This window comes from Ranitomeya imitator, chromosome 10 (assembly GCF_032444005.1).
Source record: "Ranitomeya imitator isolate aRanImi1 chromosome 10, aRanImi1.pri, whole genome shotgun sequence".
In the NCBI taxonomy this organism is placed as follows: domain Eukaryota; kingdom Metazoa; phylum Chordata; class Amphibia; order Anura; family Dendrobatidae; genus Ranitomeya; species Ranitomeya imitator.
This window is the reverse complement of record NC_091291.1, coordinates 142,264,296-142,285,839: the sequence shown is the minus strand read 5'-3', so window position 1 is coordinate 142,285,839 and position 21,544 is coordinate 142,264,296. Positions and strand designations below refer to the sequence as shown.

General features: G+C 45.8%; 1 protein-coding gene across 2 annotated transcripts in view; it reads left to right on the top strand.

Annotated features, from left to right (window-relative positions):
• Positions 1-19,354, top strand: part of SLC37A2 (solute carrier family 37 member 2) — a 30,317-nt gene extending 10,963 nt beyond the window's left edge. The window contains exons 5-19 of one of the 2 annotated variants that reach the window (XM_069742132.1): positions 2,509-2,644; positions 2,812-2,888; positions 2,980-3,146; positions 3,716-3,753; positions 4,589-4,747; positions 4,835-4,925; positions 5,796-5,858; positions 9,462-9,547; positions 14,712-14,760; positions 14,838-14,911; positions 15,027-15,105; positions 15,724-15,821; positions 15,904-15,968; positions 17,167-17,226; positions 19,011-19,354. In XM_069742132.1, coding sequence (XP_069598233.1) covers positions 2,509-2,644; positions 2,812-2,888; positions 2,980-3,146; positions 3,716-3,753; positions 4,589-4,747; positions 4,835-4,925; positions 5,796-5,858; positions 9,462-9,547; positions 14,712-14,760; positions 14,838-14,911; positions 15,027-15,105; positions 15,724-15,821; positions 15,904-15,968; positions 17,167-17,212 — 1,228 coding nt within the window. In that variant the 3' untranslated portion in view covers positions 17,213-17,226; positions 19,011-19,354. The remainder of the gene's footprint in view (positions 1-2,508; positions 2,645-2,811; positions 2,889-2,979; positions 3,147-3,715; positions 3,754-4,588; positions 4,748-4,834; positions 4,926-5,795; positions 5,859-9,461; positions 9,548-14,711; positions 14,761-14,837; positions 14,912-15,026; positions 15,106-15,723; positions 15,822-15,903; positions 15,969-17,166; positions 17,227-19,010) is intronic. The other variant, XM_069742133.1, reaches the window with a different exon arrangement.
• The last annotated feature ends 2,190 nt before the right edge of the window (positions 19,355-21,544 follow it).

Below are 21,544 nucleotides of genomic sequence, written 5' to 3'. Positions count from 1 at the left end.
TACGCTGTTAATTTACCCAAACAAAACTGTAAATACGTGACTGCAAGTCATCTGACAGCCGGAGGGGACAGCATTTTCATAAAGGGAGGCAACTATCGGGTAATTATTATTTTACTCTTCTCCCCGTTCTACTAAGAAGGGAATGTGCAGTACTAGAAAACTCACGAACTTGTTACACAGCTCTCTAAAGTGAGGATAATGAGGTTACTGTCTCTTTAACTGGTCTCAGGCGTCTCCATACTGATGAGGAATGGTCTGAGCAATATACAAGTACGTTCTCTATGAAAACAGATTATTGTGCTTGTTAGATGTGAGGGCGGAATTGTTCTTTGAAGGGTGAATTTATAATAATAACGCGGCTCATTTCTCTGTAAATTACAGCGTTTAGTCAGAAGGTTGATCACAGACTATTCTTTAAATTTTTCTCTGAAATCTCTTTAAGTGCTAAATAAACAAATTAAATCCATGTTTGGCTCCAATTATTGACCTTTGAAAGTAGGAAATTTGAGCTGCTGCAAAACATGTTCTGATTTGAGTGGTCAATAGAGTGTAAAAAGTCTCTGATAGCACTAATATCAGAAAGAATGGATAGGAATCACTGCTACTGTATATCTAAGAATACTACTATAATACTGCTATGTACAAGAATAGAACTCCTATAATACTGCTCCGATATACAAGAATATAACTACTATAATACTGCTCCTATGTACAAGAATATAACTACTATAATACTGCCCCCTATGTGCAAGAATATAACTACTATAATACTGCTCCTATGTACAAGAATATAACTACTATAATACTGCCCCTATGTACAAGAATATAACTACTATAATACTGCCCCTATGTACAAGAATATAACTACTATAATACTGCCCCTATGTACAAGAATATAACTACTATAATACTGTCCTTATGTACAAGAATATAACTACTATAATACTGCTCCTATGTACAAGAATATAACTACTATAATACTGCTCCTATGTATAAGAATATAACTACTATAATACTGCCCGTATGTACAAGAATATAACTACTATAATACTGCCCCTATGTACAAGAATATAACTACTATAATACTGCTCCTATGTACAAGAATATAACTACTATAATACTGCCCCTATGTACAAGAATATAACTACTATAATACTGTCCTTATGTACAAGAATATAACTACTATAATACTGCTCCTATGTACAAGAATATAACTACTATAATACTGCTCCTATGTATAAGAATATAACTACTATAATACTGCCCGTATGTACAAGAATATAACTACTATAATACTGCCCCTATGTACAAGAATATAACTACTATAATACTGCTCCTATGTACAAGAATATAACTACTGTAATACTGCCCGTATGTACAAGAATATAACTACTATAATACTGCTCCTATGTACAAGAATATAACTACTATAATACTGCTCCTATATACAAGAATATAACTACTATAATACTGCTCCTATGTAGAAGAATATAACTACTATAATACTGCTCCTATGTAGAAGAATATAACTACTATAATACTGCCTCTATGTACAAGAATATAACTACTATAATACTGCCCCTATGTACAAGAATATAACTACCATAATACTGCCCCTATGTACAGGAATATAACTACTATAATACTGCTCCTATGTACAAGAATATAACTACTATAATACTGCTCCTATGTACAGGAATATAACTACTATAATACTGCTCCTATGTATAAGAATATAACTACTATAATACTGCCCGTATGTACAAGAATATAACTACTATAATACTGCTCCTATGTACAAGAATATAACTACTATAATACTGCTCCTATGTATAGGAATATAACTACTATAATACTGCTCCTATGTACAAGAATATAACTACTATAATACTGCTCCTATGTACAGGAATATAACTACTATAATACTGCCCCTATGTACAAGAATATAACTACTACAATACTGCTCCTATGTACAAGAATATAACTACTATAATACTGCCCCTATGTACAAGAATATAACTACTATAATACTGCTCCTATATACAAGAATATAACTACTATAATACTGCTCCTATATACAAGAATATAACCACTATAATACTGCTCCTATATACAAGAATATAACTACTATAATACTGTCCCTATATACAAGAATATAACTACTATAATACTGCTCCTATATACAAGAATATAACCACTATAATACTGCTCCTATGTACAAGAATATAACTACTATAATACTGCCCCTATGTACAAGAATATAACTACTATAATACTGCTCCTATATACAAGAATATAACCACTATAATACTGCTCCTATGTACAAGAATATAACTACTATAATACTGCCCCTATGTACAAGAATATAACTACTATAATACTGCTCCTATATACAAGATTATAACTACTATAATACTGCCCCTATGTACAAGAATATAACCACCATAATGCTGCTCCTTGATACCTCTGTGCTTCATGTATTATTACTGTCTTCTTTTTTCTTTGCAGTGGTATTTTCGGCGAGCGTCTCCCCTTGCGCTATTACTTGTCTGGCGGTATGGTGATCTCTGGGGTGTTCACTGCCTTTTTGGGTCTGGGCTATTACTGGAACATTCATGCCCTCTGGTACTATATTCTCTTTCAGGTACGGGTGTACATCTTGTTTAGTGTATGGTTGTGCACTTTAAAGCATGGCATAATATGAAACAGTGTTCTGCAGCTATTTCTCTCTCTTATCTGTTTTGCTGCGTTGTTTTTGCAGTCACGTGTACATCTATAGTCGGTGACCTTTTGTCTATAATTTTTCTACAGATATTAAATGGATTGGCGCAGACGACGGGGTGGCCGTCAGTTGTCGCCTGCATGGGAAATTGGTTTGGTAAAGGAAAGTGAGTAACTATTTATTTATATGGAAATCTGAGCGTTGTTGACAAGGAATCCCTCAGCCAACTACAACCCTCATCATCTGTCTTGTTACAGGAGAGGATTCATCATGGGAATCTGGAACTCACACACAGCTGTGGGGAATATACTGGGGTCTCTCATTGCAGGGGCGTTCGTTTCCACCGCCTGGGGTCTCTCCTTCATCGTGCCCGGAATCATCATCGGATCGTTCGGAGTAATCTGCTTCTTTTTCCTGATCGAATGTAAGTACCTGAAATGCCGCCCTCTAGTGCGGGCGTGGATGTACTGCAGACTGGGTTGTCCTGGATCACCTGTCTTATGTGGGCTCTGTGATCGGGGGTCAGTAGCCACGTGACGTTCTTTATAGGTTAGGGCTTCATTATTCTGCACGAGGGTTATTATCCTGTGAATGAACCATCTGCAGACACAGGATATTTTACAGCACATCAGGGCCGGCTGCGGAGGAAGTGAAACTCCCATAACCCCGCAGACCTATTATAAGAGGTCTCTATAGTAAGTGAGTCACTTCTTTGTACATTCAGGTCAGTTCCCCTACAAAGGCCCAGTGCTTTAAGGCAATATTCATATCATTCATGACTTGTCGGTCAGATCCCTGGGGTATTGTAGGGGATCACCTGTTACCAAAAACGGAGGGCTCTACATGGAGCGACTCTCTCCGGAGATCGGCTGGGGCCCATGAAATCCGCTGGGCCGCTCCCATCCGCGAGTCACAGTCTGTATAAATCGTGGCACTGCGGGGCCACAACCGCCGGATGTCCATCTGAAACCATGCTCCATCTTATCTCCACAGATCCAGAAGATGTCGGCTGCACTCCCCCTGATCAGACAGTAAGTTCTTCACATTCACCACCAGGAGAAATATTGATATTGGACTGCTATGACATCATCACTGCTGAAAGTAGTGACATCATCACTCGGGGAAGGGGGGGGGGGGAGTGGGAAGGAAATTATCACTCGGGGGGGAGGGAGGCAAAGAAGGGCACCTGTGATGTCATCACTCTGGGAGCAGCTGTGATATCACTCGTGGAAGGGGGGTAGTGGGAAGGAAATTATCACTCGGGGGGGGGGGGGGGGGTAGGCGAAGAAGGGCACCTGTGATGTCATCACTCTGGGAGCAGCTGTGAGGTCATCGCTCGGGGAGTGGGGAGGAAGTTATCACCCCGGGGTGCAAGAAGGGCACCTGTGATGTCATCACTCTGGGGAGCAGCTGTGATGTCATCGCTCGGGGGAGTGGGAGGAAGTTATCACTCGGGGAGGGGGGGGGTAGGCGAAGAAGGACACCTGTGATGTCATCGCTCGGGGAAGGGGGGGAGTGGGAAGGAAATTAGCACTTGGGGGGGGGAAGGGGAGGCGAAGAAGGGCACCTGTGATGTCATCGCTCGGGGAAGGGGGGAGTGGGAAGGAAATTATCACTCGGGGGGCGAAGAAGGGCACCTGTGACGTCATAACTCGGGGAGCAGCTGTGACGTCATCACTTGGGGAGCAGCTGTGACGTCATCGCTCATGTCTGCTGTTTAGGTGGGAGAATAGGATTAATTGACAAGTCCAATGTAAATCCGATACAAAACTAATGCGCACTCTACATCTGATGATAGATATATGCTGTATATCAATTTTTTATTTGTTTTTGATCACTTATTGGTCACTTTAACGTTAATTCCAGGACGGAGCGAATGGCGAGCTGGAGAATGACCAAGGGATGAACAGCAGCACAGAGAACATCTATAAGTCTCAGGCCGCTGACCTGGAGGAGTCCGCAGGTCCACAGGAGCCGGTGGAGCACCCTCGGGCCATTAGCTTTTGGGGGGCCCTGAGGATCCCGGTATGCTGGATTTGGTGGCTGTAGCATTGCGTGGCACACGTGCTGCGCGTTCTCTGTGTGACGCCGGTGTATCTCTGCTCCCCGCAGGGTGTGGTGGAGTTCTCGCTGTGTCTGCTGTTTTCCAAGTTGGTCAGTTACACGTTCCTGTACTGGCTGCCGCTCTACATCGCCAACGTGGGTAAGAGGACGCCGGGGCGAGTTTTCAGAAGTGATCCGTACCGACAATCATTGATGATGCCAGTATTGTGCTCAATCTGATACTGGTGACCGGTGCGGACGATTAGTCAGAGCCGGACTAGTTGTCCATTAGTTATAGAATGTTTTTTTTCTAGAACAGTTGAGCTTTGTATACAGAAGTCCCAATCAGCCCCTTTAAGGTGCATAAATGAATAATGGGGAGACCGCGGAATTAGCGGGTAACCGCATCACAATCCGCCCCTCCCCCGCTCCGCTCACCGAGCTCCATGTGTTGACTTTTCAGCTTGTTCTGTTTGTGTGTGTGACATCACTGGGCCGCAGCTGATTATCTGCATGGTTCCATGGAACTAGAGAGAGGTTGCAAATATTTGCACACCCTCATGACATGTATGAACAGAGGAGGCCCATCATCTGCCTGTTACTGATAACTCCCAGCATGATGGGGGTTGTGATTACTCCTAAGATCAGTCCCTGATGTCAGGGCTCACAATCTAATCTCCCAATGTAGTGCTGATATTTGGGCCATAGACCAGGAATCGGCAACTGTGGCCACTTCAGCTGTAACTACAACTACCAGCATTTCCTGTCAGCCAGAGGTGAGGGCACGTTTGGAGTTGTAGTTTCTCAACATTGGGGGTGCTGATCCCTGTCCTAGATCTTGAAGAATATTTTTTTTATAATTCTTAGAAACATTTTGGTAGAATTTGCACCAGCATTTGGCCACTTTTTTTTAGATTTTATGCTCATTAGGCCACACCCAATTGTAAAACCTAATACATCTGGTACAAGATTCCCCTCCCCATATGGGCATTCTGTATCCAGTTGTATCAGTGCCGTCTATTTCTTGCAGCTCACTTCGATCCCAAGAAGGCTGGAGACATGTCCACGCTGTTTGATGCCGGTGGCATTCTGGGTAAGTGGTGCCCCCCGGTCTCGTGCCCCTCTCAATAATGTCAGGTTGTCATTCTGTCCTACCTCCTGTGAGGGATCCACTGCATCACTGACCTCTCATCCTCCACAGGTGGCCTACCTGCTATGCTCCACAACCCGGGGGGGGGGGGGGGGGGGGGTCCGGAAAGTGGGGGAGGGGAGCGGAGCGGTATGAGCAGAAGGGTCAAATGGGTCTCGAAGGAGAGTAGAACGGCCTAGAATGAGGGAAAGAGAATAGGGCCAGAGGGATTTGGAAAGGAGGTGGTGAAGGGGTCGGCCGGTTGGGGTGTCTGAGAGTTTTGTTAGGGGGGCTTTACTCGTAGCCAAGTCCTGTGTTCAAGGAGTCAAGGGAATGGCTGTCACTGAATGATCTTTCCTATGTCTGTCCAGCCTTTCTTTCCTCAGCTGTCATCACGTGTCAGTGTCCTCTGCCTCGCCCGTTACATTCTTCTTCCTACCCCATCAGCCAGTTATCTCATTATTGCCCCCTTGGCCCCTTCTCACTACTGCCCCTTCTCTCGCTTCTGCCCCCTCGGCCCCCTTCTCTCGCTTCTGCCCCCTCGGCCCCCTTCTCTTGCTTCTGCCCCCTCGGCCCCCTTCTCTCGCTTCTGCCCCCTCGGCAACTTCTCTCACATCTGCCCCCTCGGCCTCCTTTTGCACTGCTCCACCTGCCTGTTCTCTCGCTACTGCCCCCTCGGCCCGTTCTCTCGCTACTGCCCCCTCGGTTCCTTCTCTTGCTATTGCCTCCTCGGTCCCTTCTGTTGCTACTGCCCCCTCAGCCAGATCTCTTATTTTTGTCCCCTCGGCCAGTTCTCTCATTATTGCCTTTTCGGCCAGTTCTCACTACTGCCCCCTCAGCCCCTTCTCTCTTTACCGCCCCCTCAGCCTCTTCTCTCATTACCGCCCCCTCGGCCCTTCTCTTTTTACAGGCCCCTTCTCTCATTCCTGCCCCTTCGGCCTCTTCTCTTTTTTTCTGCCCCCTCAGCCTCTTCTCTCTTTACCGCCCCCTCGGCCTCTTCTCTCTTTACTGCACCCTCGACCCCTTCTCTCTTTACCGCCCCCTCGGCCTCTTCTCTCTTTACTGCACCCTTGGCCCCTTCTCTTTTTACCTCCCCCTCGGCCTCTTCTCTCTTTACTACCCCCTCAGCCCCTTCTCTCTTTACTGCCCCCTCAGCCCCTTCTCTCTTTACTGCCCCCTCGGCCTCTTCTTTCTTTAATGCCCCCTCGGCCCCTTCTCTCTTTACTGCACCCTCGGCTCCTTCTTTCTTGACTGCACCCTCGGCCCCTTCTCTCTTTACTGCCCCCTTGGCCTCTTTTCTTTTTACTGCCCCCTCGGCCTCTTCTCTCTTCACTGCCCCCTCGGCCCCTTCTTTCTTGACTGCCCCCTCGGCCCCTTCTCTCTTTACTGCCCCCTCGGCCTCTTCTCTCTTTACCGCCTCTTCTTTCTTTACTGCCTCCTCGGCCCCTTCTTTATTGACTGCCCCCTCGGCCTCTTCTCTCTTTACTGCACCCTCGGCCCCTTCTCTCTTTACTGCATTCTCGGCCTCTTCTCTCTTTACCGCCCCTTCTTTCTTTACTGCCACCTCGGCCCCTTCTTTCTTGACTACCCCCTCGGCCTCTTCTCTCTTTACTGCACCCTCGGCCCCTTCTCTCTTTACTGCCCCTTCTCTCTTTACTGCCCCCTCGGCCTCTCCTTTTTTGACTGCCCCGTCGGCCTCTTCTCTCTTTACTGCACCCTCGGCCCCTTCTGTCTTTACTGCACCCTCGGCCCCTTCTCTCTTTAAGGTACCGTCACACTAAAGGTACTGTCACACTAGACGATATCGCTAGCGATCCGTGACGTTGCAGCGTCCTCGCTAGCGATATCGTCCAGTGTGACAGGCAGCAGCGATCAGGCCCCTGCTGGGAGATCGCTGGTCGGGGAAGAAAGTCCAGAACTTTATTTCGTCGCTGGACTCCCCGTAGACATCGCTGAATCGGCGTGTGTGACACCGATTCAGCGATGTCTTCGCTGGTAACCAGGGTAAACATCGGGTAACTAAGCGCAGGGCCGCGCTTAGTAACCCGATGTTTACCTGGTTACCATCCTAAAAGTAAAAAAACAAACACTACATACTTACCTACAGCCGTCTGTCCTCCAGCGCTGCGCTCTGCTCTCCTCCTGTACTGGCTGTGAGCGTCGGTCAGCCGGAATGCAGAGCGGTGACGTCACCGCTCTGCTTTCTGGCTGCCCGGCGCTCACAGCCAGACCAGAGAAGCAGAGCGCCGAGGACAGACGGCTGTAGGTAAGTATGTAGCGTTTGTTTTTTTACTTTTTAGGATGGTAACCAGGGTAAACATGGGGTTACTAAGCGCGGCCCTGCGCTTAGTTACCCGATGTTTACCCTGGTTACCGGGGACCTCGGGATCGTTGGTCGCTGGAGAGCTGTCTGTGTGACAGCTCTCCAGCGACCAAACAGCGACGCTGCAGCGATCCGGATCGTTGTCGGTATCGCTGCAGCGTCGCTATGTGTGACGGTACCTTTAGCGACGCTGCAGCGATACCGACAACGATCCGGATCGCTGCAGCGTCGCTGTTTGGTCACTGGAGAGCTGTCACACAGATAGCTCTCCAGCGACCAACGATGCCGGTAACCAGGGTAAACATCGGGTAACTAAGCGCAGGGCCGCGCTTAGTAACCCGATGTTTACCCTGGTTACCAGCGTAAAAAAACAAACAGTACATACTTACATTCAGCTGTCTGTCTCTTGCCGTCTGGTTCCTGCACTGACTGCTGGCCGTAAAGTGAAAGTGAAAGCATAGCACAGCGGTGAGTCATCCTGGGCATCCACAAAGCTCTCCACAGTGCGGCACCCCCTTACATCTCCTCCCTCATTTCTGTCTATCAGCCTAACAGACCACTGCGCTCTGCAAATGACTTTCGGCTAACCTCTGCACTAATCCGTACCTCCCACTCCCGACTCCAAGACTTCTCCCGTGCTGCGCCAATCCTCTGGAATGCTCTACCCCAAGATATTAGGACCATCCATAATTTGCATAGTTTTAGGCGCTCGCTCAAAACACATTTGTTCAGAGCGGCCTATCACGTTCACTAATCAAAGTTATGTTATGTTTGTGTGTGTGTAGCCCATTCACTATCCCCATCTATTCCCCAACCCCTGAAGATGGCTGGACCATGATTGTAAATACATCATTGTAAATACACACCTGTACTTTGTATCTCCCCCACCTCATTGTAGATTGTAAGCTCTCACGAGCAGGGTCGTCTTATTTTGCTTTAATTATTGTATTGTTAACGTTGTTACTTATGACTTTTGTGTTTGAAACTGTTAAACTGTAAAGCGCTGCGGAATATGTTGGCGCTATATAAATAAAGATTATTATTATTATTATTATTATTACCCGATGTTTACCCTGGTTACCGGCATCGTTGGTCGCTGGAGAGCTATCTGTGTGACAGCTCTCCAGCGACCAAACAGCGACGCTGCAGCGATCCGGATCGTTGTCGGTATCGCTGCAGCGTCGCTAAGTGTGACGGTACCTTAACTCTTTCTACTATTTTCAGACTTTGTTTCTCTCTTCCAGGTGGAATCTTGGCTGGAGCGATATCTGATTATACCGGAGGGCAAGCGATCACCTGCTCCATTATGCTGATCCTAACGGCCCCCATGGTGAGTGGTCAGTGCAGAGACACCCGTGCAGGACCCCCGCTGTATACTGCAGCATCTATACCCCCCACCGGGTGGTCCTAATGTGCCCCAAACCCCCACATCTCTCCCTGTACAGAAAGATCTCTACAATCACAGGAGTAACATGAAGTTATCTGATTACTGAATCGGACTGACAACACCAATGATAAATATACAGCCAGTATAACCCGGGCATCTCCTGTATATAATTATATATATACAGCTGGTATAACCTGGGCATCTCCTGTATATAATTATATATATACAGCTGGTATAACCTGGGCATCTCCTGTATATAATTATATATATACAGCTGGTATAACCTGGGCATCTCCTGTATATAATTATATATGTACAGCTGGTATAACCCGGGCATCTCCTGTATATAATTATATATTTACAGCCGGTATAACCTGGGTATCTCCTATATATAATTATATATGAACAGCTGGTATAACCTGGGCATCTCCTGTATATAATTATATATGTACAGCCGGTATAACCTGGGCATCTCCTGTATAGAATTATATATATACTGCTGGGTATAACCTGGGCCTTTCCTGTATATAATTATACATGTACAGCTGGTATAACCTGGGTATCTCCTGTATATAATTACATATGTAGAGCTGGTATAACCTGGGCATCTCCTGTATATAATTACACATGTAGAGCTGGTATAACCTGGGCATCTCCTGTATATAATTACACATGTAGAGCTGGTATAACCTGGGCATCTCCTGTATATAATTATACATGTACAGCTGGTATAACCTGGGCATCCCCTGTATATAATTGTACATGTACAGCTGGTATAACCTGGGCATCTCCTGTATATAATTATACATGTACAGCTGGTATAACCTGGGTATCTCCTGTATATAATTACACATGTAGAGCTGGTATAACCTGGGTATCTCCTGTATATAATTACACATGTAGAGCTGGTATAACCTGGGTATCTCCTGTATATAATTACATATGTACAGATGGTATAACCTGGGCATCTCCTGTATATAATTATATATGTACAGCTGGTATAACCTGGACATCTCCTGTATATAATTATATATGTACAGCTGGTATAACCCAGGCATCTCCTATATATAATTATATATGTAAAGCTGGTATAACCCGGGCATCTCCTATATATAATTATATATGAACAGCTGGTATAACCTGGGCATCTCCTGTATATAATTATATATGTACAGCCGGTATAACCTGGGCATCTCCTGTATAGAATTATATATATACTGCTGGTATAACCTGGGCCTCTTCTGTATATAATTATATATGTACAGCTGGTATAACCTGGGCATCTCCTGTATATAATTACATATGTACAGATGGTATAACCTGGGCATCTCCTGTATATAATTATATATGTACTGCTGGTATAACCCGGGCCTCTTCTGTATATAATTATATATGTACTGCTGGTATAACCTGGGCATCTCCTGTATATAATTATACATGTAGAGCTGGTATAACCTGGGCATCTCCTGTATAGAATTATATATGTACAGCTGGTATAACCTGGACATCTCCTGTATATAATTATATATGTACAGCTGGTATAACCCGGGCATCTCCTATATATAATTATATATGTAAAGCTGGTATAACCCGGGCATCTCCTGTATATAATTACACATGTAGAGCTGGTATAACCTGGGCATCTCCTGTAAATAATTACACATGTAGAGCTGGTATAACCTGGGCATCTCCTATATATAATTATACACGTAGAGCTGGTATAACCTGGGTATCGCCTGTATATAATTATACATGTACAGCTGGTATAACCTGGGCATCTCCTGTATATAATTATATATATACAGCTGGTATAACCTGGGCATCTCCTGTATATAATTATATATATACAGCTGGTATAACCTGGGCATCTCCTGTATATAATTATATATGTACAGCTGGTATAACCCGGGCATCTCCTGTATATAATTATATATTTACAGCCGGTATAACCTGGGTATCTCCTATATATAATTATATATGAACAGCTGGTATAACCTGGGCATCTCCTGTATAGAATTATATATATACTGCTGGTATAACCTGGGCCTTTCCTGTATATAATTATACATGTACAGCTGGTATAACCTGGGTATCTCCTGTATATAATTACATATGTAGAGCTGGTATAACCTGGGCATCTCCTGTATATAATTACATATGTAGAGCTGGTATAACCTGGGCATCTCCTGTATATAATTACACATGTAGAGCTGGTATAACCTGGGCATCTCCTGTATATAATTACACATGTAGAGCTGGTATAACCTGGGCATCTCCTGTATATAATTACACATGTAGAGCTGGTATAACCTGGGCATCTCCTGTATATAATTACACATGTAGAGCTGGTATAACCTGGGCATCTCCTGTATATAATTACACATGTAGAGCTGGTATAACCTGGGCATCTCCTGTATATAATTACACATGTAGAGCTGGTATAACCTGGGCATCTCCTGTATATAATTACACATGTAGAGCTGGTATAACCTGGGCATCTCCTGTATATAATTATACATGTACAGCTGGTATAACCTGGGCATCCCCTGTATATAATTGTACATGTACAGCTGGTATAACCTGGGCATCTCCTGTATATAATTATACATGTACAGCTGGTATAACCTGGGTATCTCCTGTATATAATTACACATGTAGAGCTGGTATAACCTGGGTATCTCCTGTATATAATTACACCTGTAGAGCTGGTATAACCTGGGTATCTCCTGTATATAATTACACATGTAAAGCTGGTATAACCTGGGTATCTCCTGTATATAATTACATATGTACAGATGGTATAACCTGGGCATCTCCTGTAAATAATTACACATGTAGAGCTGGTATAACCTGGGCATCTCCTATATATAATTATACACGTAGAGCTGGTATAACTTGGGTATCTCCTGTATATAATTATACATGTACAGCTGGTATAACCTGGGCATCTCCTGTATATAAGATTTTTGAAACTTAACATGGACAAAACAGAATTCATCATCTTTCCCCCATCTCACGCGACCCCCCCAACGAACCTATCAATTACAGTAAATGGCTGCCCACTCTCCCCAGTCCCACAAGCTCGCTGCCTCGGGGTAATCCTTGACGCTGATCTCTCCTTCAAACCACATATCCAAGCCCTTTCCACTTCCTGCCGACTGCAACTCAAAAATATTTCACGAATCCGTTCATTCCTCAACCATGAATCTGCAAAAACCCTAGTCCATGCCCTCATCATCTCTCGCCTTGACTACTGCAACCTCCTGCTCTGTGGCCTCCCCGCTAACACTCTCGCACCCCTCCAATCTATTCTAAACTCTGCTGCCCGACTAATCCACCTGTCCCCCCGCTATTCCCCGGCCTCTCCCCTCTGCCAATCCCTTCACTGGCTCCCCATTGCCCAGAGACTCCACTACAAAACCCTAACCATGACGTACAAAGCCATCCACAACCTGTCTCCTCCATACATCTGTGACCTCGTCTCCCGGTACTTACCTACCCGCAACCTCCGATCCTCACAAGATCTCCTACTCTACTCCCCTCTTATCTCCTCTTCCCACAATCGTATACAAGATTTCTCTCGCGTATCACCCCTACTCTGGAACCCTCTACCACAACACATCAGACTCTCGCCTACCATCGAAACCTTCAAAAAGAACCTGAAGACCCACCTCTTCCGACAAGCCTACAACCTGCAGTAACCACCGATCGACCAAACTGCTGCATGACCATCTCTACCCTCACCTACTGTATTCTCACCCATCCCTTGTAGATTGTGAGCCCTCGCGGGCAGGGTCCTCATTCCTCCTGTACCAGTTATGACTTGTATTGTTTAAGATTATTGTACTTGTTTTCATTATGTATACCCCTCCTCACATGTAAAGCGCCATGGAATAAATGGCGCTATAACAATAAATAATAATAATAATAATATATAATTATACATGTAGAGCTGGTATAACCTGGGCATCTCCTGTATATAATTACACATGTAGAGCTGGTATAACCTGGGCATCTCCTGTATATAATTACACATGTAGAGCTGGTATAACCTGGGCATTTCCTGTATATAATTATATATGTACTGCTGGTATAACCCGGGCCTCTTCTGTATATAATTATATATGTACTGCTGGTATAACCTGGGCCTCTTCTGTATATAATTATATATGTACAGCTGGTATAACCTGGGCATCTCCTGTATATAATTACATATGTACAGATGGTATAACCTGGGCATCTCCTGTATATAATTATATATGTACTGCTGGTATAACCCGGGCCTCTTCTGTATATAATTATATATGTACTGCTGGTATAACCTGGGCCTCTTCTGTATATAATTATATATGTACAGATGGTATAACCTGGGCATCTCCTGTATATAATTATATATGTACTTCTGGTATAACCTGGGCATCTCCTGTATATAATTATACATGTAGAGCTGGTATAACCTGGGCATCTCCTATATATAATTATACATGTGGAGCTGGTATAACCTGGGCATCTCCTGTATAGAATTATATATGTACAGCTGGTATAACCTGGACATCTCCTGTATATAATTATATATGTACAGCTGGTATAACCCGGGCATCTCCTATATATAATTATATATGTAAAGCTGGTATAACCCGGGCATCTCCTGTATATAATTACACATGTAGAGCTGGTATAACCTGGGCATCTCCTGTAAATAATTACACATGTAGAGCTGGTATAACCTGGGCATCTCCTATATATAATTATACACGTAGAGCTGGTATAACCTGGGTATCTCCTGTATATAATTATACATGTACAGCTGGTATAACCTGGGCATCTCCTATATATAATTATACACGTAGAGCTGGTATAACCTGGGTATCTCCTGTATATAATTATACATGTACAGCTGGTATAACCTGGGCATCTCCTATATATAATTATACATGTAGAGCTGGTATAACCTGGGCATCTCCTGTATAGAATTATACATGTAGAGCTGGTATAACCTGGGCATTTCCTGTATATAATTATACATGTACAGCTGGTATAACCTGGGCATCTCCTGTATATGTAGAGCTGGTATAACCTGGGTATCTCCTGTATAATCTTTCTTTAGTTGTTCATCTACAATCAGTTTGGGCAGACGGCCGTGTCCACCACAGTCGGTAAGTTTTGTGTCGCTGTCTTCCATCTCTGCGTGCTGTCTACACTCGGTGTTACATCTCGGCGTGTCTCTCGGCAGCGATGCTCATCATATGCGGCGTGTTGGTAAATGGGCCTTATTCTCTGATCACCACCGCGGTGTCTGCAGATCTGGTGAGTTCCCGCTTGCAGTACTTCCACCAGAGCTGTGCTCTCGTCTGTGCCGTGTGATTGCGGCCAGAGCTGGCGGATGCTTATGTGATGTTCAGTCTCCTGATCTTACTTGCAGGGAACACACGAGTCTTTACATGGAAACTCCAAGGCGCTCGCCACCGTCACCGCCATCATTGACGGATCGGGGTCCATAGGTCGGTGCCAGGTCCATGACCGTAATATTACATTGTATTACATTATGCTGTCAAATTCAAGAGTTTCTGCAGCCCAAACTTGGCATTAAAAACGTGTTTTTTTTTTGCAGCAGTTTTTTCTTTTAGGTGCTTTTTTTTGTTGAAGATTACCTGGGTTTTGTCCATAGTACATATTTAAAAAGTAAATTTTATTCAAGAAAAATGCAGCAACAATACTGAAAAATTCTGCAAAATGTCTGCTGCTTTTTTTGTAGTATTCTCATTGCTTTGGGTGAAAAAACGCTGAAAGAACTGATTAATTGCAAATTTCAAAAACACCGTAGCTCTTAAACTCAGTCAGGAGAAAAGAAAAACCCGAGTGTGTGCAGGAGATTACGGAAATCTTAGAGCTTTTGTGAAATGCAACTCATTTCCATAAGAAAACCTGCAAAAAATGCTGCGCATGAACTTAGCCTAAGGGGTTAACTAGCATTAGTGGTACATACAAAATTGAGATTTGTGGTTATCGGATATGGAAAATCGCCCAAATTGATGGGACAGATGATTTGTGCGGAGCAGGCCGGCCTTGTGTGTGGCCGTATACTGTGCGGAGTGTGATCTTTTATTCTCCGTCACCAGGCGCGGCTCTGGGGCCGACCCTCGCGTCAGTGCTGTCGTCCAAAGGCTGGAACTACGTCTTCTACATGCTGATTACGGCCGATCTTCTGGCTTGTTTAGTAAGTTCTACCTTCCCCACGATGATCCCCAACCACTGGACAGGAATCACCCAATATAATCTGTTGTGATCACTTCTTACAGTTCTTGGCTCGTCTCGTTTACAAGGAAATTAAGAAATTGTGTCCGTGTTTCCGGAAGGCTCAAGGGTGAGTGCAAGTGATACAGATAAAATGTAAAGGGGACTTACAGACTCGCCATATAATGGACACTTCTGACCTTACTCAGTTCCTTATGTGTTTCAGTTCCTTTTGTATTTTTAAGATATGTCTATGAAGGCAGACATCCAGACAAACCTAAAACTGGTCACAGCTGGGGAGCTGTTGCAGTGTGGTGGTCACAGCAGGTCCTCATTGACCAGCATCCTGTCGCCTTATAGCGCGCACGCGGCCCTAACCCGATGGCGCTCGCGGCCCTAACCCGATGGCGCTCGTGGCCCTAACCCGATGGCGCTCGCGGCCCTAACCCGATGGCGCTCGCGGCCCCTGCCTAATGGCGCTCGCGACCCTAACCCGATGGCGCTCGCGGCCCCTGCCTAATGGCGCTCGTGACCCTAACCCGATGGCGCTCGCGGCCCTAACCCGATGGCGCTCGCGGCCCTAACCCGATGGCGCTCGCGGCCCTAACCCGATGGCGCTCGCGGCCCTAACCCGATGGCGCTCGCGGCCCTAACCCGATGGCGCTCGCGGCCCTAACCCGATGGCGCTCGCGGCCCTAACCCGATGGCGCTCGCGGCCCTAACCCGATGGCGCTCGCGGCCCTAACCCGATGGCGCTCGCGGCCCTAACCCGATGGCGCTCGCGGCCCTAACCAGATGGCGCTCGCGGCCCTAACCCGATGGCGCTCGCGGCCCTAACCCGATGGCGCTCGCGGCCCTAACCAGATGGCGCTCGCGGCCCTAACCCGATGGCGCTCGCGGCCCTAACCCGATGGCGCTCGCGGCCCTAACCCGATGGCGCTCGCGGCCCTAACCCGATGGCGCTCGCGGCCCTAACCCGATGGCGCTCGCGGCCCTAACCCGATGGCGCTCGCGGCCCTAACCCGATGGCGCTCGCGGCCCTAACCCGATGGCGCTCGCGGCCCTAACCCGATGGCGCTCGCGGCCCTAACCCGATGGCGCTCGCGGCCCTAACCCGATGGCGCTCGCGGCCCTAACCCGATGGCGCTCGTGGCCCTAGCCTTCAGCTCCACTACGTCTTGCAGCACTCCATACTATTAGACATGTCTGTGGCAGATAATCAGGTGCCAGAGTTTTGGAAACGATACAGAGGGAAGGACGGGCTGATATCTGAATGAGTGAGACTATTCCAGCATGAAATGAACATCGTCCTTCCTGTGTCTTTGTAGCAATAGTCTGACATTAAAGCACAGTAACTCCGGGACCTCCGAGTAGTTGTAACGCACATTGTGAGTATATCGTGTCCTGGAAATGAGAATCTCTCGCTGCAAAATTCCAGACACGGCTTCATCAGATCAGATGCAAAACTTTTTCCATCGCTTCAGTGTGTAAGATACAGAACTTAACTTTTTATAATGACCCATGAGGAGCTGATCATAACGATGAGACCGATCGTTACCTGTCGCACAAATGGCCGGTTTTAATTTTCATGAAAGGAACACAAAAAACGCCATCTGACTGCACCATGTGAATACGCCTCACACCAATCTGTATCAGTGCATTTATAGATTGACGTTCCTCAAGATTGAATACAACATGAAGGAAAAGTGGTGGAATTATGGAAATTACTGGATGGAGACGTCACTCATCTGCAAATAGTGAAAAAAGTGGAAGTAAAATTTTCGTAGTGTCTTGATTTCTTCAGTCTGAGCCTCGTGCAGAAATCCTGGCACCTCCGGCCTCGGCTGCTGTCACTGGGGTTATTAATGGTCATCTGATGACGGTTCTGCCTCTGAATGTACAAATCATCAGGATCCGCTTCCTGGAGCTCCTGTGTAATCACCGACCAATGATGTCCCCCATTGTGATTGATTGAGACAAGTCCGGAGATGCTGCAGCCATGGGAGCACGTTTAGGCCACTCGGGCAGCTATCAGTAACACCAGGAACATGTGACCTGGAGTGGCGTGTGGCAAAAATGGTTCTTCGGAGACTTTAGAGAATTCAGTGTACGGCCGAGGTGTTAATGCTCCTGGATAGTGATGAGCAAACTTGCTCAGATAAGGCGTTATCTGAGCATGCTCGTGTGCTAATCGAGTGACTTTGACTTGCCTGAATAATATGTCCCTGCTCCTGCATATGTTACGGCTATTGAACAGCCACGAGATGTGCAGCCACAGGGACTTGAGCATATCTTGTCAGCACGCAGAAGCCACTTAGCACTTGAGCATGCTCGGATAACCGTATCTGAGCATGTTCGCTCATCAGTAAGCCTGGAATGACGACTGGAAAGGTCCGACTACCAAAGACTATGCACGCCTCCTCCCCACATAATCCTGGGAGCAGGACCGGTGTGACATTTTCTCATGTAGGCCACTACGGTCGTGAAGTAATGGTGGTCTGCCTCTGCAGCGATGAGTCTCACTTTTATCTTGGATGCAGGGATACCCGGAGATTGTTCTGGAGAGAACTTGGATAAGACTTGTGTCCATCAGGCACATCGGGAGACGTCATTGGTCGGCGATTACACAGGAGCTGCCGGCAGCGGATCTTGATGATTTATTTGTACAATCAGCGGCAGAACCTTCCTCAGACGACCTTTAATAACCTCAGTGACAGCAGCCGAGGCCGGAGGCGCCGGGGTTTTTTGCATGAGGCTCAGACTCCAGACTGGAGAATCTAGAGGTTGTGATAATTTAGTTTCCATTTTTAGATCAGACGTCTTCATCCTGTGATCTCCAACATTCACCACTTTTCCTTCTTGGTGTTGTAACTTCAATGTTGAGGGTTGTAGTTATGTTTTTACATGGAGAGCCCCCTAGTGGTGCATATGAGAAGCAGCAGCGGCCATGGATCTCTGGTTCGGATCCTGCAATGATTTTCGCTTTGGTGTCCTGGGTTTGTGCTTCTGCCTCAATAATCAGTAACTGCCTTGTGTATAAGGTGCGGTGTCGGGTTCTGCGGCCATGATTATATTTCTCCATCTGATGTGCGCTTTCCTTGGCCGCATGATTTTTGCATTTAACCCTTAGTGGTCTGGCAGTTAACTCTTCCCGCCTTGCGTTTGTTTTCAGATATCGAGAGATGTGATGGTCGGATGCGCAGCGCCCTCCTGTCCGCTCCTCCTGTTCGGCTGGCCGGTTCAGCTTTACTGCTGCTATTTTATGTATAGGCAAACGCTGGAAGTTTTTTTTTTTTTTTTTTTTTAATACAGATTTTAAGGACTTTGGTGAAATGATACAAAGGCTCTGAATGCCCCTCGCCCCATATACCAGTTACGTGACTTGGGGGGCTACACTGACACATTGTTGACTGAGTTCGTACACAATCTGTGTACAATGTTTATGAGACAACCATTCTCACTGAATTTGTCAGTTGTAAAATCAATGAAAATGTGAATAAAATCTCCATAAAATCATGCGCTGCAGTGAGGGAGACCCCCAAACCCGGACACAACACTTTGCATCTGCACCAAGCGACATGTTGTATTTGTGAGGAGCCGTATGCAATAAGCAAGGACTTTAATCCGGTACCAATGAGAAGTGATACGTGTCGGATTATCAAATATTCTGGATTACTAGAAAGGCTTAAATGATATAAAAGTAACAAGTAAGGCTAGAGGAACACATCGCACTGCGTCCATTACAAGCCAGGAAACAAAGGGACAAAACAAAGAGGCGGCTTCATGGAGTCATTTTGTACAGCAGTCTTTATTTGTGGGGGTATCACGTCGTGCCCCTCATAATGAATCTGTCGCATCTTCCGCTATCGTGAAACAGAGCGGTTCTCCCGTCATTGTCACAAGTGAATTTCTGCTGTAATTTCCAGAGGTTTTGTGGTGTAATCTGCACTGAATCCCGTCGGTCAGGGAGGCCGTGCCCGCTCCTCCTAAGCTCCACACTCTATAATAAGTTGGCACAAAAACAACTTAAAGTCCCAAGCATTTTGTAGAACTAAATTTTGTGCAATAATTTAGTGACATCTGGAAACAGCTTTCTGGCAGTTCTCTGATTAATCAAAGGGAAAAGTGGGACAGAAGCCTAAAAGCATTGAGGTTTCCTAAGTCCGAGGGGGGAGAGATCTACAGCTTTACTGCTGTGAGGATCCTGATTTCCTCTGTGCTGCTGTACTTTTCACTGAGGGCCCCAATTACAGTGATTTATGTGTCCTATGCAGATTGAGCATCTTGTGCAGTCACCTGTGGCTCCTGATGAACGCTGTCATGTTACTTGTGGCCGATCTCCCCCCTCATTATGTGAGTGATCACGGCGTCTTCCTGGGAGGTTGTGGCGATGGCTCTGTCCAGTTACAACTTGTCTAATTGGAGTCACTGATGCTAGAAAGAATAAAGAGACCTCAAAACTGGTCCTCTAAAAAGAAAATATGTATGTCTGATAATGGAATAGATTACTGTAAAATAAGATAACAAAATATTGTATGCTGCTGCATCTGTGTCATCTCCATAAACAGTGAAGTCATTGTGCACATATACTTATCCTGTATTATACTCCAGAGCTGTACTCACTATTCTGCTGGTGTAGTCACTGTGTACATACATTACATTAGGCTACGTTCACATTAGCGTTGCGCCGCCGTGCGTCGGTGACGCACGCTAAAACGCGACGAAAACCCGACGAAAATCGGACGCACAGAAAATGCTACATGTAGCGTTTTCTTGCGTCCGACGCTAGCGTCGGAAACGACGCACGTGGCGAAAAACGCCACCAAAACGACGCACGCGTCCCCTATGTTAAACATAGGGGCGCGTCGCCGCTGCGTCGCAACAGCGACGCACATTGGCGGAACGCCAATGTGAACGTAGCCTTACTGATCCTGAGTTACATCCTGTATTATACCCCAGAGCTGCACTCACTATTCTGCTGGTGCAGTCACTGTGTACATTACATTACTGATCCTGAGTTACATCCTGTATTATACTCCAGAGCTGCACTCCCTATTCTGCTGGTGCAGTCACTGTGTACATATATACATTACTGATCCTGAGTTACATCCTGTATTATACCCCAGAGCTGCACTAACTATTCTCCTGGTGCAGTCACTGTGTACATACATTACATTACTGATCCTGAGTTACATCCTGTATTATACCCCAGAGCTGCACTCACTGTTCTGCTGGTGCAGTCACTGTGTACATACATTACATTACTGATCCTGAGTTACATCCTGTATTATACCCCAGAGCTGCACTCACTATTCTGCTGGTGCAGTCACTGTGTACATACATTACTGATCCTGAGTTACCTCCTGTATTACAGTATACCCCAGAGCTGCACTCACTATTTTGCTGGTGCAGTCACTGTGTACATACATTACTGATCCTGAGTTACATTCTGTATTATACTCTAGAGCTGCACTCACTATTCTGCTGGTGCAGTCACGGTGTATATAAATTACATTACTGATCCTGAGTTACATTCTGTATTACAGTATACCCCAGAGTTGCACTCACTATTCTGCTGGTGCAGTCACGGTGTACCTGGAGCAGCCAGTGCCAGGCAGCAGCTGCCAAGGCAAACAGGATCATGGGGTGCATTAAAAGAGGTCTGGATACACATGATGAGAGCATTATACTGCCTCTGTACAAATC